General features: G+C 42.1%; 1 protein-coding gene across 1 annotated transcript in view; it reads left to right on the top strand.

Moving 5' to 3' along the window:
- Nucleotides 1–6,819: 6,819 nt before the first annotated feature.
- Nucleotides 6,820–18,782, top strand: part of sgcz (sarcoglycan zeta) — a 328,983-nt gene continuing 317,020 nt past the window's right edge. Inside the window, exon 1 of the mRNA XM_082165838.1 lies at nucleotides 6,820–7,597. Coding sequence (XP_082021964.1) covers nucleotides 7,559–7,597 — 39 coding nt within the window. The 5' untranslated portion in view covers nucleotides 6,820–7,558. The remainder of the gene's footprint in view (nucleotides 7,598–18,782) is intronic.

Genomic DNA, 18,782 nt, shown 5'->3' with positions numbered 1-18,782 from the left:
GGGGAGGGGAAGGGGAGGGGAAGGGGAGGGGGAAGGGGAGGGGGAAGGGAGGGGGAAGGGGGGGGGGAGGGGGAAGGGGGGGGAGGGGGAGGGGGAAGGGGGAAGGGGGAAGGGGGAAGGGGGAAGGGGGAAGGGGGAAGGGGAATGGGGAATGGGGGAGGGGGTAAGACAGATAATTGGGATTGGGCCTTACTCTTGCTTGTTTGCCCTGTGTTTTGATCCTAGCCTGGTTTCCCGTGTTCTGCCTTCTCTCTGCCTGCCCTGGACTCTTGCTCACCTCAGATTGCCTCTTTCGTCTTGCCCTGTTCGGATACTGTTTGCCTCACGCCTGGACTTTAGCCTGGCTATTTGGTTTATCCTCTTGCCTTGTCCACTGGATTACGTCCTCCGTTTGTTGACCCTCGCCTGTCCCTGGAATGCTCTTTGTCTTTTCCATATCATACCTGTTTGCCTTTGTTTGGGCCTCTGCCTGTTCTGAACACATCTTTTGCAAATAAAAGGCTTTGCATATGGATCCGCATGCTTCTCATCTCAGTCCCTCCGTAACAGAATACTCGGCCAAACGAGGATCCAGCGGCTTTTCTAAAGGACTCTGGTCAGGTATGAACATTGCAAGGGTATGCAACCGCTAGAGGTATATATTCAGGAGTTTTTGGATGTAGCATATTTTTTATACTTTTACTTTTTTTTTGTGAAGGCATACATCAACCCTTAAAGTCTCAATTAATCCATGAGGGTCCTCGGACATCGCTCCGTAATTTTTTTTAGATTATGCTTCTACAGTTAACTGGCTCTTTTTTCACTGTGGGGGTCGCGGAGGAATGCGACATTACTTCCGTGCCTATAATGGTGGCCGCATAAGAGCTTGTTTATGTCTCCATTGATCTTCCAGAGCCTTGTCGCATCTCAGCAGATCTCCTAGAACCTCGCAACGTCAGGTCTGCCACCTCAAAGCCACGTCTTGTTGCGGTTGTCGTACTGCAACCCTCCTCTGATCTGTCAGGGGAAACAGTCATCAAGCGTTAGAGGTTGGCATCCAGCGTGGAGGATCCACTGCTGGTGTCAGTACGCACAGCTGGTATCCCCAAACCAACTCATTCTAGCCCCCCTGCTCCTGAACTTCTTCCCCTGTCCGCAGCGCTCCCCATAATGGGGTTCGCTTTATGATGTATTTGGGCCACATACGGATTACACTGCAGAACCTCATGAGGCGGTGGCACTCGCTTCAGCTACTGGCGCGGTGGTGGTGTCTAGCGATGAACTCTCGTCCTGTTTTGAATCTGCCATGGAGGCCATTTGTGAACTCTTGTCCTGTCTCGACCCAGCCGCAGAGGCTGTCTGTGAACTTTCATTCTGTTGTGAACCGGCTCCGGAGGCCGATTATGAACTATTTTCTTGTCCTAGACCAGCCATGGAGACCATCTCTGAACCCTTGTTGTCCTGCCCTGAAACGACCTCAGAGGCCGTTTACGAACTTTCATCCTGTCTTGACCCGGCCACGGAGGCCATCTATGAACTGCCATCCTGTTCTAAACCGGCCGAGGAGGCTATTTTTGAACACTCGCTCGGTTCTGAACCGACCACAATGGTCATAAAGGAACCTTTTATCTGCCCTGTTAGCTCTGTCACGACCCTAGAAACCGTACAGGAGCTTCATGTCGGCTCCAGTAGCTTTGTCATGACCAAAGATGCCACAAAGGAATTATCTGACTATCCCGTTACTATTCATGAGTCTAATTATGAACTGTCTACCCATCCAGTTCTCCCTAATGTGTCTGATTTTGAACTGTCTGTCTTGCCAATTTCAGTCAATGTTTTTGGTTTTTAACAGTTTGTTTATTCAGTCCCTATCAATACACTCCATTTGGAAATATCTGCCTATAATTGTAACAGTTGTGGTTCTATTTAGGCCCAATCCCAATTCTATTTTATACCCCTTCGCCTACCCCTAACCCTTCGCCTACCCCTAACCCTTGCCCCTTGAAACAGAGTGTCAAGGCTTAGGGGTGAAAATATTCCCCTAAGAAATGGGACACCACTACTACACCGTTACATGTCATTATACATCGTCGCTAGCGCCTACGTCACAGGAGATGCGCCAATGTTTATTACAAACTTCCAAGATGCCGTCGTCAGCTGTAGTCTTGCGTGAGTTACAGCTATTTTTTGTATTTTTCTTCTTGCAGAAAATAACGAAGATGACGATATCTTCGACGCCTAAAAGCTGCGTTCACACCAAACGCGAATAGAGCGTCTGGCGCGAGTGATTTCAATGTTAAAAGACGCGTATACACGCGTCTGGAGGTCTTGCGGCGCGAATGAGGCGTTTAGTGCGGCGCGGTGGACGCGAATTGGCCTCATTCGTCCACTTCGCTTCAAACTTTTGCTTTTTACACGCGTCATATTTTTAACGAACTTTAACGATTTTTTTGCAACTGTTTCTTTGAAGAACATGACCGTAAATATGAACACAAGATTGAATTTGACAAAGAAAATGATTATTGGCAGTCATGTTGCCTCTGTAGCCAGTGTATGCAGGTACATTTCTCATACCCCTTCGTTTGAAGTGTGGTCCCGAAAAATCTTCGTTTCAAGGGCTATCTGGCCCTTCCCCTTACCCCTACCCCTACCCCTCCAACCAAAAGAGAATTGAGACAGCCCTACCCCTTCACGTGCACACGCAAAACAGAGGGGAAGGGGTAAGTGAAGGGGTAAGGGGTAGAATTGGGATTGGCCCTTAGTCTTATTAGTCACATGTCTTTTGTTTTCCCGCCACTTATCCGTTGCCATGTCTACCATCATTAGTTCATCATCATCACCTGTGTCTTGTCAATTACCTTCATCTGTGTCACCTGGTTTATGTTAATCAGTGTCTGTATTTAGTTCCTTCTGTTCAGTCAGTCTTTGTCTGTTCTTGTCTTTGTAACATCACAACCTGTGTGTATCATGCCATTTTGTATTGCTTGAGTTATATTTGTAAGTAAACACTTTGTATCGGAGCCTTCTGCCTTCCTCGTCTTCTTCTGCCTGCACACACCCTGACAATAATGAATCTGTTTCTGAATTTTCTCCAAGTCAATTTCCTTCAATGAGCCAATGTGTGAATGCTTGTGATTTTGAACTGTCTCCCCATTCCGTTTTCCCCGAGTCTGATTTTGAACTGCCTATCTGCCTAGTTTCCATTCATGAACCTGATTTATTTTATTTATTTTTACTGTATGTTCATCCAGTCACTCCCAAAGAGATTCTGATTGAACTCGTGGCATTTCCTGCCTCGGCCCTTAGGGCCGTGAAAACATTGTCTGTGTTTTATGTATCAGTTTTCCTTAGGTTTCAGTCTTTGCCGTGGGTCCCTGATCCATCTGGGCCACCATGGTGGTCTGCTGACAAGCTCTGGTGGACCAAAGTTCTGTCTGCTCTGCCGTGGTGGTCTTATGACCTGCTCTGGTGGTCCTCTGCTACGCCTGTTCTGTCTGCTCTGCCGTGGTGGTCTTATGACCTGCTCTGGTGGTGCTCTGCTCCCCCTGTTCTGTCTGCTCCGCCATGGTGGTCTTATGACCTGCTCTGGTGGTCTTCTGCTCCCTCTGCTCCGCCATGGTGGTCTTCAACCCTGCTTGTTCCGCCCTGGCCGTCTGTCCAGCCTGCTCTGGCCTGGCCGTCTATCAAACCTGCGTTGCCCTGGCCGCTTGCTCAGTCTGCTCCTCCCTGGCTTCCCGATCTGACTCTGTCTTCAGTCCTTCTCCCGCCACATGGTCCTGGCCCTCCGTCCCTCCCCCTGTTTCATTTCCGGTCCACCACCCTCCTGGATTATTCTGTTTTAGGAGCGTCTGGAAGCCACTCCTTGGAGGGGGGCTCTGTCACATATTCTACGCCTATTGTTTCCATCACCGTTCACCATTAAGACTTTTTGTGACTGCACACACAGTTACATGTTACCCTGGACTACATTTCCCATGTTCCATGGCTTTAATTATTTCCGCACCTGTAGTCAATCACAAGGACTATAAAACACTGATGCACAAGCTCACCGATCGCCGAGTATTGTTAGCGAATATCGCTGTCTAGCTGATAGCATCTTTACGGAGCCAATCCTAGTGTTCCTAGTCTGTTCTAGTCTTACTCTTGCCTGTTTGCCCTGTGTTTTGATCCTAGCCTGGTTTCCCGTGTTCTGCCTTCTCTCTGCCTGCCCTGGACTCTTGCTCGCCTCGGATTACCCCTTTCGTCTTGCCCTGTTCGGATACTGTTTGCCTCACGCCTGGACTTCAGCCTGGTTATTTGGTTTATCCTCTTGCCTTGTCCACTGGATTACGTTCTCTGTTTGTTGACCCTCGCCTGTCCCTGGAATGCTCTTTGTCTTGTCCATATCATAGCCTACCTGTTTGCCTTTGTTTGGGCCCCTGCCTATACTGAACACATCTTTTGTAAATCAAAGGCTTTGCATATGGATCCGCATGCTTCTCGTCTCAGTCCCTCCGTAACAATTTGTTTGTTTGTAATTTCTCACCTGCATATATAGGCTACTATTATTACAAGATTAAATGTCTCCTGAAGTCATTGTAAAGAACATGCACATACTGTACATTGTAGATGTTGCAATAACATCATAACGTCTTGTAGGCCCGTCAATGTAGGCCCACTGTTTTATTATATTTATCATATGTTGTCTTTCTTGTTTCTTTATCATAATAGGCTACATCTTTGAGTTGTTTTATTCTAGTAGCAGCTGAGAGGTCACTAGGGTGAGAAACCATTAAAAGGGGAGCGCAGCTATTATAGCTTTTCACATTTTATTGTTAGAAAAAATAACGTCCTTTTCACACAAATTGCCCAAAGGTTGAATGCCATAACTAATATACAGTACGCTCTGATGCTTGCATGTATGATTGCGAATGATGGCATATATATGCATGAGAGATTAAAAAGATGCATGTTCCATTGGAGTTTCTATAAAGATTTAGATTAATGTCTCCTGAACTTGAATTTGTTTGCATTTTATCCCAAGAACAGTATGTTCTTAGATGGCATAAATAACAATTCTTTCATCTTTTTTATTAGCTCACGTACAAGCTAAGTGCATGGCTGGACCGTTCCATTTCCCTTTAAGAATCTGACTCACTCTGTAGCAAATGATGTATTTTATTTGGCCAGCATGCATCTCTATGCAGAATTGAATATAAGGTCAGACAGGGTAAACACCGATGTCATTCAATATGATGCATGTAGCAAATGTCAGACTTCAATACTTATGCTGGAATCAAATGGTTAAGATTCTCTTTTAGCCCTTTAACCTTGACGTCACTGATGTCAAGTGGTCTTATTTTGAGAAAGATGACATGTCTGACTCACATTTAATAGGTTGTCTGTTATAAACACACCGCAGGTGTTTATAAAAGATTCGGTATGAATATCACCTTAATAATCCCTCACGCAGATGTGTGAGACAGACAGCCACAGCTGAACGCGACATGTTTAGTTGAACCTCATCCAGGAATAACAGTCCAGAATTTGCAAGACAGAGGATGATGAATGATATCCATTTATCTAGGACACAGTTTTTAAACCTATACATGTTCTCTTTGTGTGTCTCTTTCAGCCCTATAGACTGCATGTGAATCTCTCTCACACACAGACAGGCACGGATGCTCGAACACACACGATTGCTGTTGAGCTGTACCACTTGAAATCTGTCTCACTGTCGCTTCAGCTCACTTTACGGTGGGCTGTTAATTTGGGTCCTAGACTGGGAGTTGACGTCACCGGAGCTGGGGCTGGCACAATATACCCAGCTGAGGTCAGGTGCGCATGTAAAATCCATGCCAAGGAATGATTAATTGCGGAGTGGCACAATGAAAAAAAGATCCTCAATGCAAGCCCTGCATTTGGAACAATGATTTCAGCTGTAATACTGCTGTGTAGGTTATTTTTAGAGCATTTTTTTTTTAAAGTAATTTTCTCATTTTAAACTACACACCAAATGTGAATGAATTGTGCACGTGCAGATTATTAAATGTACAGTAAAAACTGCCAGCTGTGGCTGTTCGAACTGGACATTATGTCATTGTATTTTACATTTTTTAACTGCAAAATCATATAATATAGCTACTTTTTTGCTCTGTTAAAATCAGTTTGCTACTGAAGATCCACAGTGAACGTAAAACATATAGGCTACTACACTATGGTTCCATATCCATGGAACCTTTCCATTGAACAAAAGGTAAGGTACTTTAGATTATTAAAATGTTCTACACACTAAGAAAAACAAAACGTTTAATATATTTTTTTAACTGACCACTGAAAGGTTCTGTTGAGAACCCTAAATGGTTCACTGCAAAATAAAAAAATAAATATATATATTTTTAATTGGAACCTTTATCTGACCAGTACCAAAACATCTTTACCAACAGTCCTTTTACCAACAATATTTTAGTATATAAACCTTATGCATTTAAATATAAAATTGTCCATACAATTATATGGTAATACATTACTTAAAATATATACAGTTTTATAGTAATGCATTTTTACATTCTTTAATTACTAACACTTTTAGTGTGAATATGCTGCATTGAAGTATTCACTTTGGAAATTTTTAAAGAGGAAATGTCAACATTGTGCACTTGAGATGCAACACACACGCATGCGAATTAATACTTAAATAGCATTGCGTTTCTCTCTCTCTCTCTCTCTCTCTCTCTCTCTCTCTCTCTCTCTCTCTCTCTCTCTCTCTCTCTCTCTCTCTCTCTCTCTCTCGGCTCTAGGACCCAGGAGAATAACTAGCAGGACAGTTTATTTTTTGAGTGATGAAAAGAACCGGCTCGTTTCTCCACGCAGAAGACTAAGGGGACTGTGCAAGTCACCTGGCTTGTCTGGATAGTCATCACGCCGCCAAAGACAGAAAAATTCACTCACAATCCACTCGAGGAAGATCTTCTCCCTTTTTTTCTTACATCCATCCCTCCCTCCTCAGACACCCTCTCCCAGACAGAGAGTCCGTACTCAGAGAACCGGGACTCGGCTGGAGGAGCGCGTTAGGACACGGGAGGTTTCTGGAGATCACCAAGTAGGGCAGCAGCGGAGTGCGCCCTGTCCAATCAAACGATCATTCAGTCAATCAGTCAACCAATCAATCAATCAGTCGGATCACACCAGGGAGCTGACAGCCTCCTCCTCATCCGCCTGCTCGGATCGAACCGATATTCTTGAAATATACCGCAAAAGGATGATTTGATAGACTGATCAACCAGGGTTGCTGCAAACGTGCCAGTATCGCGCTCAACGCTCTCAATGACAGCACGGTCTCTTACTGACAGAAACACTTTTGCCTTCGGAGAGGAAAACGGAGAGCGACACGCAAGTCTGTTTATGTCACGTTACTGCTGTTGGGACACTCTGAGTGACTAGTTATATAGGCTATTGAATAGTTGAGGCTGTCGCTGGAGTCGTGATCAGCGGGAATGAGACTGAGGGAATCCGCCGCGGCTCGGAGAACTGGGCTGGCTTTCGCTGGGGAACTACAAGGCTAGATATACAACTTTTGTGTTAGACTTTATCTTTCGATATGGAGCGATCGGCATCGCTGGACATCGAGGCACTGAAGGTGAGTTGCTGATGTGACGTGTTGCTGCTGTTTGCAGCGTGTAGTGTGTGTTTGGGGCTCAGTGCGGTGCTGGGTTTTGTGCGTGGGGTGCATTTCAATAACCCTCGTTCAAGTTGCGGCCATTAAAGGCATAGGTGCCGATGTCTGGGGCTGCTTCTGAAGCATAATGATCATATGTCATTTCACAAATAGTCTAGTTCGGATATTTCGCTAACAAATCTTGCACTATGGGTTTCTGCAAAAACGAGTCTTTCCCCCGTTCAACCCCTCCCTCGATCGCCTTCCCACTCCAGGCATTTCCATCGCGTGCATCCTCATTTATCCATATGCAGTGGTATTTTTGAAAACAACTTTTTAACTCGTGAGGATTCTTATCTTATTGCTCAATTCAATGCTTATGTTCATGCGTTTTTCACAAAAGAAAAAAAGAGTTCCGCTGAGGGATTGTGTGTTTCAGCACCTCTGGCACTGGACAGCTCCACAGATCACACTGGAGAACAGCTGTATGGGAGATTTGTGACGGCACTGCACTGTAAAATGGTACATTTAGGGTAGCAACTCTGGTTCCCAGAAGTTTACCATGAGAAATACGACGATGATGTTGCAAATAGGATAGGTGAATATTTTGCTGATTGTATATTTTACATTTCCTAACTGTATATGCCAATACCCTATTTGAGCCATAAAGGTCTATTTGTTTCTGTAAGGTGTTCTCGTCGGAACACATGTGGCTCAATGGAAGTTGGTCTTTCTCAAGCAACTGTGGCCAATAATAACTTATATACAGAACACAAAACACAATCAGGATAATGCGAACGACACTATAAGAATGCAACAAGCATTCTCTAAAATTAACATGAAACACTCCAGTTAACATAGGCTAATCGATAACAAAAATAAGAACAAAAAAAAACCTTTTTAAATGAAATATAAACAAATGTGCTGGTTTGTCAGGGTTTTCTCCTTCAATGAAAAGATAATTAAACCTGTTTACATATAAAAAACAAAATTTTGTTAATTTTATACTGTTCAAGAATGCATATTGCCTTTTTAAATATTATGTATGTTTTCTGTTTGTATATGGTAATTATACGATCATTAATAAATTTCACTTAAAAAAATATTTACAGTAAAATGATATGTTTTGCCTTGAAAAGTATGTCATTTTACCATATATGCAAAGTTTGGGTTAACTTACAGTTGACCAATTAACAGGTTTTTACTGTAGAAATCTAACACTCTTTTCCATTAAAAAAAACATTTGTTGTTGTTGTTGTTTACAGTGAATGGTGATCTTAGTGTTATCGTACAGTATCGCTGCCTCTCTCTCTCTCTCTCTCTCTCTCTCTCTCTCTCTCTCTCTCTCTCTCTCTCTCTCTCTCTCTCTCTCTCTCCCTCTCCCTCTCTCTGAAAAGGAGAGGGAAAGAGATTGCAAACACGTACTGATCTGGCAAGTGTGTTTACATTTGATTGGCATCTGTTGCCAGGAGATTTGCTTCTCTCCAATTCACTTGATTTATTGTATTCGGTTTGAGCTTTGTGATTTCAAAGGATCGATGTTTAAACCAGGCAAATGTCTTTATTCATTAAATGAGCGATTCTTAAAAGCACCATTCCTACACTCAAGCCTCACATAAAAGTTATTATATCAAGATAATGATCCAGAGTTCTGTGCCTTTACTTTTAAGCTATAGGTAAATCATGAAAACAACATAATACATACCATACTATGGTCAATCTAGAACTACAGCAGGGAAAAGGGAAATATGCAGAGTACAGCTCAAACCAGATCAATCGCTCGACTAGGTTCAGTAGCTGTCAATCTACTAGAGTGGCTGACAAAATATTTTTTTATTATTATTTTAGAGCTTTTATGTTATTGAGTAAAGAATCACACCTTGTGGCTTTTTTTATTTATTACCAAGCCTTTTTGTATTTGAAACACAGGAGGGAGCTACTTTTTAAAAATTGTGTGGAAATGATTTTGGAGCAGCATTTATGATATGTTGTAACATTGCATCTATTGAATCAGCATTTTGTGAATTGCGTTGAAGGGCTTCATATAACAGTGACTCTTCTGTAGAGCGTCACACTTACATTATAGTGTTCATGTAATTATCTCTAATTAATTAAGCAGGGTGCTTCTAATGAACAACATGTACTTGATATGTAATTGCTTTGTGGAGCTGTTTTTAATTTCACAGTCAACTTGTTATTACATTTCTAATGAATTATGATAAACATGTTATATGAACTTTGAAGAATCACCAGTGGCCCTTTTCATTAGACCACAGGACAAGAATAGATTTAGAAAAAGAGGAGTCATTAAAAACAGTGGTGATGAGGCAAACAGTATCCTGTCCTTAACAGGGTTGTTCAGCGATAGTTTTAATTAAACTGGCATCTCCAGTTTGCCTCTTATCTGGAGGCGTATGTGTCCCATGAATTCAGACGCTGATGAAATGCCTTTCTTAATCTCTTGGAGTGTCATTTCAATTTACTGCCAATCCTTTACCACCTCTGTGAAAGTTCCTTCAGAGGGACTGAAAAAAAATAAAATAAAAATGCTTGGGTTGGACCGCAAACTTGGATGACAGATTTAAAACACAAGCAATAAATACATTAATAAGTGTGCAGAACTTGACTTCATTCGTTTTAAAGGAGTAGGCCAACCAAAAACGACCCTTTCTTTAAAAAAGATATTTTGAAAAAAAGATCAGTTTTTTTGTCATTCAATGAAAGTCAGTTGGGTCCAGTGTTGATTTGGACCCCATTGACTTGTTGTAGTTGTAGGGTCAAAAAAACATTTAGAAAATATCTTCTTTTGTGTTCACCTTTGCCACTGTCGCCTATTTCGCCTTTGGCTTTCGGCTTGCTTAGTTGGGGACATTTAATATTCATTATTTAATATTCAACAATATCATTGATCTGCCTGCATTGACACCATTATATGAGAACTGAACGGAGCTGGACAATGACGTCACTGTTTTCTCTAGAGCGGCTAGAGATATAAATGAACTAAATTAATAACTTTTTACAACAAATATGAACCATCACTGAACTTACTTAAGCTGGACTATGATGATATTTTCTTCAAGAAACAAACTTTATTGCATTATTTTCCTGTTATCACTGTAAAGCTGCTTTGAAAATCTGTATTGTATATAAATATAAATAAATAAAGGTGACTTGACTTCAACTCTACTCTGCACAGTCAGGGTACAATGAAATCTCTTGTTTTCCCTCTTTTTTCCTAACCCTAACTTGTAATCTTACGTAGCAGATTCAATCTTATTTGCGCATTACAAAACATGCACTGATTTTTCATTAAAAAGCACTCAACTATAGAGGCCGAGTCATTCTTATTTGGAAACCAAGAAAAAGGACGGTTTGCTTTGGTCTACAATGTCAGCACTCAGCACGCATGCTGATCCTGGACCAGCCAGTAAAAGCTGCGGTGAGCAACAGACCCATTCAATAGCACTAATAGCATCACAAATGGCCGTAATCCATCTTCTCTTAGGTTTGCTGTGCTGGTCCGAGTTTGAGTGGCAGTTGAAGGCCCCATCGGTGTCCTGATCCTTTCACTAGCGCTTCGAGTATCAAGGTCCTTGCCAAGCTTTCGTTCCCATCGCCCCCCCGTCCCTCCAGTCCCTCCCGTCCCTCCCACCTCCATCCATTTTACACTTAATTAACTCTGCCAAGTGGGAAAGGGCAGTCCGATTACAACACAACTCTCAGTAACAGCAGTATCAAATAATTAATACATATATAGCTGAAGGATGAGAGGAATAAAAGAGTTGTGTTGAACATTTCCCCTGGAGTGTGTTGCAGGAAAGAAAGGAGGCACTTCAATGTGTCATCTGAACAGGTGATGTTAAGAAAAGGTTAACATCGCCAAGGAAGAAAGCGCAGTGCTGTTTCACTGGTGGGGTTGTTCAAAATGTGACTGGCGACTGAACGGCTTGTGATTCATGGTTCGGACTTTAAAGCCATTCAAATCTATTGTTTTTAAAAGTAATTTCGATTTAACATGCTTCCTCTGGTATTACAAAGGAGAAAATGAACTCCGCTTTAATTGCGGTTTAATTTACACCATAAATCACTGACCTTAATCTATTACTGCACACATAATTACAATTGCAATATCAGAATAGCTCTGCTAATTGCCAGCGTTGTTTTACCATTAGGTGGCCATGGTAACCAAATCATTTTTGGCAGAGTGGATTGTTTGTTTGAGAAAGATATCTATGCATAATGTTAAAGCATCCATGATTTTAAACCCAACTTGTGTCTAAGACATGAAATCCATCTTGTATTTTGTGCAAGTTTCTGTTGTAGCTGATTGGATGGTTTTACAGACTGACCCTCTCAACAATATACTCCAATTACCATTGTGAGAAACAACAGCTTCAAGTTTACCCATTTAGTTTGATTGGTACACATTGTAATGTCCAGAAAAGAAGCCTTTGTTTTGAGTCCATAATAAGTGATTGAGTCCCACACAAAATACTCACTTGAATTTTCATGTTCGGATGAACTATCCATTTAACAAAACAGCATATTATGAAAGTGTGACTTTATATTTCACAATCTCACATCTGGGACTTTTTTATTGAATAATATTGCTGATTGGTCAAGGGTTTAGCATTCAATGCATCATGATTAAATTATATGGCTATTGTTATAAGTTTCTTGCCTTATTGGCCAAAAAAAAAAAAAAAAAAAATGTTGATGATGTTATGCTGTTACTGTCACTACTAGTTTCTTCTGTGGTGATGTTTAGAGCTCATCTATTTACTTGATTGATGTGTCTGTTGATTGTCACCATTAATGTAGTTTACGTGCCAGTAGTTGAGTCTACGTGCATCCTTATAAGGATGTTTAAAAAAAAAAAAAAATGATAAATTATGATTTTGTTTAAGATAAAGAGACTTGCAACTTAGTGATGGGAGAAATAAAGCTTTTTGAAACCATAAATCAACTTTTATTATTGAGCTTAGTTAATCAGGCAAAAAATAGACTGTTAACTACAACTCTTCTTTTTTTACTATGCACATATTTCATAAAAAATGTCTACAAATGTATAAAACTGATCCGAGATCAGGTAAAAATCACATAGACACAGTTCCATGGGTTCGCAGAGATGTCCCCTAGTGGAGAACCATTTAAATTTTGAAAGTTATGACATAACAAAGCTTTGTTTACTGAAATCACGTGACTTTAGCAATTTGAATCTCTGGTACGAAACAATTCGCAAAGGTTTTGAAGCTTCACAAAGCAGTGTTTCGAAAGTGACCATCGCTAGCTTATTCTTGAAGCTCAAACCTTTGAATGATCAAATTGCTATAACAGAAAATGACTGTGCTTTATTGTGTTTATTGTCAGAAAGAGACACTCAGTGAACATGTGCACTTGTCGAGAGAACAAGTTTGCTAACTGTTTTAGCGCAAAGCTAAACATGAGAAAACATGAGAAAAGTCATAAAACTCTTGCATCATGTTACATACAAATTTACAGTTAAGGGGGGATAGGAGAGGGACAGCTCCGTTGCAATGATCTCGCACTGTGAGGCTACAGCTGGGCAGTTACAAGATAATAGCAGCTTCGACTGGTCACGGAAAAAGCTGGGAAGTGAGAGGGAAGAGAAAGAGAGAGAAATGCCCACTCTGGGTTCTAGGCTGATGGGCCACATCATGAGCCAAATGAAGCGAGTGGCAAGGTGAGATGGGCCATACGCCTGCCGTAAAAAAAACGCAGCATTACAGAGTGACAGAAGACACCAGAGGCTAAACTCTTCTTTCCATCCTTCCATCCCTGTCCTTCATTTTAAACTTCAGTTCAATTATAATTCTCATTCTCTTACCTCAAACTCTCAGTAACTCGCTGTCTCTCCACCTCTCACTTTCTCAGCTTTAATACTCTGTGACCCCTCCTCATCTGTCTCGCTCTGCTTTTTCGACTCTACATCTGCCTTGACCCCTCTGGAGAGCATACACTATTAGCACTGGTCTTCGGTCATTTCTACTTCAAATAATTAACTAAGGGAATGACAAAGATACGTTTCAAAATGCAGGGTGCCAATGCAATTAACCTGAACATTCCTTAAGCAAATTCACTCAGCTCTTCTTTAGGTTTCATTTATTTTAATAGTCCATTCATACATAGTACTTTTCAATATATTAAATTGATCTCTCAGTCAAGTCACAGAGCTTTTATTATGTTTGTATTTTTTTATTTTTTTTATTCATAAAAGTAGAGAAAATGGTTAATAGAAGCCGTTTAACATTATATTTAACTTTATTTAATAGCCATAATTCTTAACATTTAATTTGACCTAATAAAGTGAAAATTAGATTTCTGTTTTTTGTTAATCATTAACATCAATTACAGAACATAATCAAACTTCTACCAACCTTAATTTAAATGTATACAAAAATAAATAAGTAAAGACATAAATTACAAATGTCATGCAAACATTTTACAATTAATGTCACAATTAATAAAATGAGTAAATAGAGAAATAGTTTCTATTCTACAGATTCATTTAGTTCATTTTTAACTTATTTTTTTAAGTCTATAATGCACATTTATATGCTAGCGAAATGAAATGTAAAATTACTATAGTTAAAAATAAACACTCTATTTCTATATTTTGCACCTCTATAACAAACAGGATCTATATTTTTATGTGAGGGTCATACAAAATTACTTCAAAATCTATAATACACACACACACACACATTTTTTTAAAAATAATATCTAGTTAAAAATAAACAGAATTTATATTTTATATGTAAATCCTATTTATTTTTTTAGGACCAATCTTCTTAATGCAGCATCAGTATCGAAAGCATCATCCATCAAGACTGATCCATCCAAAACTGAAGACGGAACACTGTAATCCCGCGCTCACGACTTCATGGCTCATGCTGCACCTATTAGTGGCCACTGAAGATGTGAACACAAGATTGCCGGCACACCAGTTTAGTCCATCTACAAAAAAGAAATACATAGATTCTCCCTGTACTGGTGTTAGCGACCGTGTCTTGTATTTTATTTTCATTTTTTTCAAGAAGCAAGTGGAAAAAAAATTGAGTGCAAGCCTGAGATTTAGTCCTACAATCGTACAAGAGGAGTTAATACGCTGATGCAATTATCTCATCGAGGCCACTAGCATGCTCAGCGTGCCAAATTCACTCACTATTACACACAGTCATTACACATGGACTGTTGCTGCATTCATCTGCTGTAAATTCACACATGGTTCCTCAGAGAGCTGTGAGGTGTTTACATTTTCGTAACTCTGCCATGACTCTTCATTACCATAACTCTCATCTCAACATTTCCTTGTTAAAACCGTGCTGCCATTATTACAGTGCAAATGGTTGTGGGATGACAATCAAATTTGGGAAATACTGTACGCGTGGATTTATCAGTCATGATTCCACTCTCGACCTCACTCCAAGCTGTTTAGATGAAATATTCTGTTTATTAAGCAATTGGAGTTTGATACTTGAAATACTTTGGTAAAATCTTCAGATTCTTCAATATTTTGGTTAGGATTTATTTTATTTTATCAATGATCTTTGTAATTGTCGGCATGGCATACCTGACATTTTTATTATGAAAATAGGAATTAAAGTGTCATGGGATAGTAAAGTGTCCATCGTATGCACATTTAATTTAGTTAATAGAAGTTAATTGATAAATACAATCTATTTATGACTTTCCACAGTACTGTATCTGCAGATACATTTCTTCAAGTGTCTTGGAGACGTTGCCACAGTTCTTCTGGATTAAGTCTGTCTCAGTTTTTTTCTGTTTCTTCATGTAATCACTGATCTGAGATCAGATATCTTTGTGGATCATACTAACTGTTGTCAAACTCCTTGTGTATACACAAATCTCACTTGATTATTACAATTAATGGCAAAAGGAGCGTTTGGAAATGTGAACTGATATTTCCTACTGACACACTACAGCAAAATATATGTGTGAAAATACTGACATGCCTAAGACTTTTGCACAGTACTGTACTTCGTACTGTTATTTACCTATACTATACAGTAGGGAAGTATGCAATTTCAACCCTAGTCCAAGTGTTTTTGAACAAATTGGTTAGGTTAATGATTCAATGACTCACTCAATTTGACTCATCATGATTCAGTGGCTCTCTCACTCAAGTATTGTTCCTGAATGAATCAATATTTTAAAGGAATTCACTTTGATGAATTTATCATTGTTATTTGGAATAGTCGGTAATCATGGAAAATCCTTGAGCCAAATATTTTATTAGTCAGAGTATCTTCCAAGTGCACTTGTTAGTAACCTGTAGATGTAGCCAACGAAAAAGATTTTTTTCTCTCTCTGTCAGAGTCTGTGCTCTTCCACTGTTATGTTGCTGGAGTTTGGGTCGCTCACATTCTAGCTTTGGCTGACAGTAACCATGGCAATAGCAAAGAGAGCAATACATGATTATGCTGAAGTATCTAGAGGAGAAGGTAATTAACCACTGTTTCCCTTTCAAGGGAACTCCCGTTGCGTCCAAAGCTGACGCTATGGGAACGCTTTGCGTGATGACGTCTTGAAGCACATGTAAAATCAGTCCAATGGTGTGGCGGAACGTCAGAGGCGGGTGACGTCACGTACCAGGAAGCTATAAAAGCCGGCCCGAAACAGAAAACGAAAGCTTTCTGAGTCTTCAGTTGCGCTCTGTGTTGAATCTGTCCTTGTTATTTGGTGTTGTCTGTCTATATTATATATATATATATTCAGTATGGCGAGCAAGCAGCAGTTTAGAGTGTGTGTCCATCCCTGCCCGCGTTATTTAACGGGAGGTGATACTCACACTCTTTGTGTTGTTTGTTTGGGTGAGGAGCATGCCCAGTCAGCACTCGAGGGTGGTGACTGTGTGCATTGCGACGCGCTTCCATTGCGCACGCTCCGATCCCGCTTGGCTCGGTTCAATCCCGATCGCGTTCCCCAGGGCTCGGGTCCCGCCGCGGCTGAGGCTCGGCGGCGATCTCAGACCTGGGGTTCGCAAATGGATCTGTCAGTGGATGTTGAGACGGGCTCTGCCTTATCTCAGCATCAATCTGACAGATCCAGTGCCTCTCATCAGGGTGTGGAAGCACGCATTGCGGTTTCTTCCCCCCCGATAGAGGCACCAATACTGCAACTGTCCAGCTCTGAGGAGTTGGATGTTGTGAGTATTGAAGCTGAGTCTGAGGATTCGCCACCTCAGTCTCATGCGTTTGAGGAACTGCTCGATGTTATTACTAGAGCAGTTGACAGACTATCTATTGAGTGGCCAGAGGATAGGCAGGACGTTCGTTCGAAAAGTAAGCTCGACGAACGCTTCCTGCCATCTCGTACACAGCCTCAGCGAAGAAGCCTTCCGTTTTTCCCCGATCTCCACACCGAGGTGTCGAAATCGTGGGGAAAACCGGTTTCATACAGAGTGTATGCACCACAAACATCCCACTATTCTTCCATTCACAAATATAAAGAATATGGTTATGGGGAGATGCCGAAGGTGGAGGAGACGCTTGCGAGCTATCTCTCTCCAGCAACGGCATCTTCCCTGAAAGCTCCTTCACTTCCCTCTAAGCCAGTAAAATTCACATCATCTCTGGTTCATAAATCGTATGCAGCCGCTGGTCAAGCTGCAGCGTGTCTGCATACGATGTCTATTATGCAAGCCTATCAGGCAGAATTATTGGGGGATTTAGAGGAGGGCGGGGGAATTGGTCCTGACACAGTGGCTGAACTACGCAGAGCCACAGATCTGTCTCTCAGGGCCACCAAGGAGACCGCTAAATCAATCGGGCGGTCTATGGCAGCCCTGGTGGCCACTGAGAGGCATCTGTGGCTCAATTTGAGCGATATAAAAGAGAAAGAAAAGCACGTTCTCTTAGATGCTCCGGTTTCCACTGTTGGTTTATTTGGTGATGCAGTAAACAGTGCGGTAGCTAAATCTCAGGAAGCTGCTAAACAGGCAGCTGCATTACAAAAACTTCTCCCCCGCCGTTCTTTCATTGAGGCTGCTGAGCGGGAGCAGCCTCACTCCTCTAAAAAGAGCGCTGAACATCGTGCCACTCAAAAACAGAGTGTGTCCTCTCGTGCTCCCCCACAAAAACCTCGGGGACACGGAGGGCGCTCTCAAACCCAGCAGTCTTCGAGGGGTAAAACGGATCTGCGGACCGTTATTACCGCCAAGAAGGCTGCTGGGGAAAAAGTCCTGATGTCTGAGGGCTCAGGACAAATGAGGGTAGTCCCCCCGAAGCAGAGCGGTTAACACCTCTTTTCACGGTGCCCGTCTCTCTTCGGTGCCCTCAGGGGACCGTTCTGCCAACCCTGCCACCTCTGGTGTTACAGGGCGCAGCGGTCTCCGGCGAGCACATATCTCAAGGTCCACCCGGAAACATAGTGGCCTCGGGATGCCCGCCCCCTCTGAGGAGGGTGCTAGAGCAGTCTGTTTGGTCGTTCCCTGCCGGTGCGCCGTTACAGGGCGACGAACCGACTACTCAACAGCAGGAGAAAAATACAGTGCCGTCTCTCTTCGGTGCCCTCAGGGGACCGTTCTGCCAACCCTGCCGCCTCCGGTGTTACAGGGCGCAGCGGTCTCCGGCGAGCACATATCTCAAGGTCCACCCGGAAACGTAGTGGCCTCGGGATGCCCGCCCCCTCTGAGGAGGGTGCTGGAGCAGTCTGTTTGGTCGTTCCCTGCCGGTGCGCCGTTACAGGGCGACGAACCGACTACTCAACAGCAACAAAATCCAGAAACCAGTCTCGAGAGACTGGTACCTCTAGTAGAATCTTTGACAGCGTGGAAGCTACTGTCAAATGTTTCTCGTTGGGTCCTGCAGACCGTGGAAAAAGGGTATTAGATACAATTCTATTAACGCCCACCGCGGTTTATGGGGGTCCTGCCCACAGTGGTGGGCCCCGAGCAGGTTCTGGTTATGGAACAGGAAGTAAACACTCTGTTAGAGAAAGGGGCCATAGAATATGTACCCCCCTCCAACAGGGAAACCGGGTTTTACAACCGGTACTTCATAGTTCCAAAAAAGGACGGGGGATTGCGTCACATTTTAGATCTTCGAGTTCTGTACGAGTACATGCAGCTCAAGTTCAAAATGTTAACCTTGAGACAAATCGTGCCACAGATCAGGTCCGAGGA

Source organism: Leuciscus leuciscus (assembly GCF_965113295.1).
Source record: "Leuciscus leuciscus genome assembly, chromosome: 3".
Lineage (NCBI taxonomy): Eukaryota > Metazoa > Chordata > Actinopteri > Cypriniformes > Leuciscidae > Leuciscus > Leuciscus leuciscus.
Note: the sequence above shows the minus strand (reverse complement) of the source record. Positions and strands in the feature narration are given on the sequence as shown.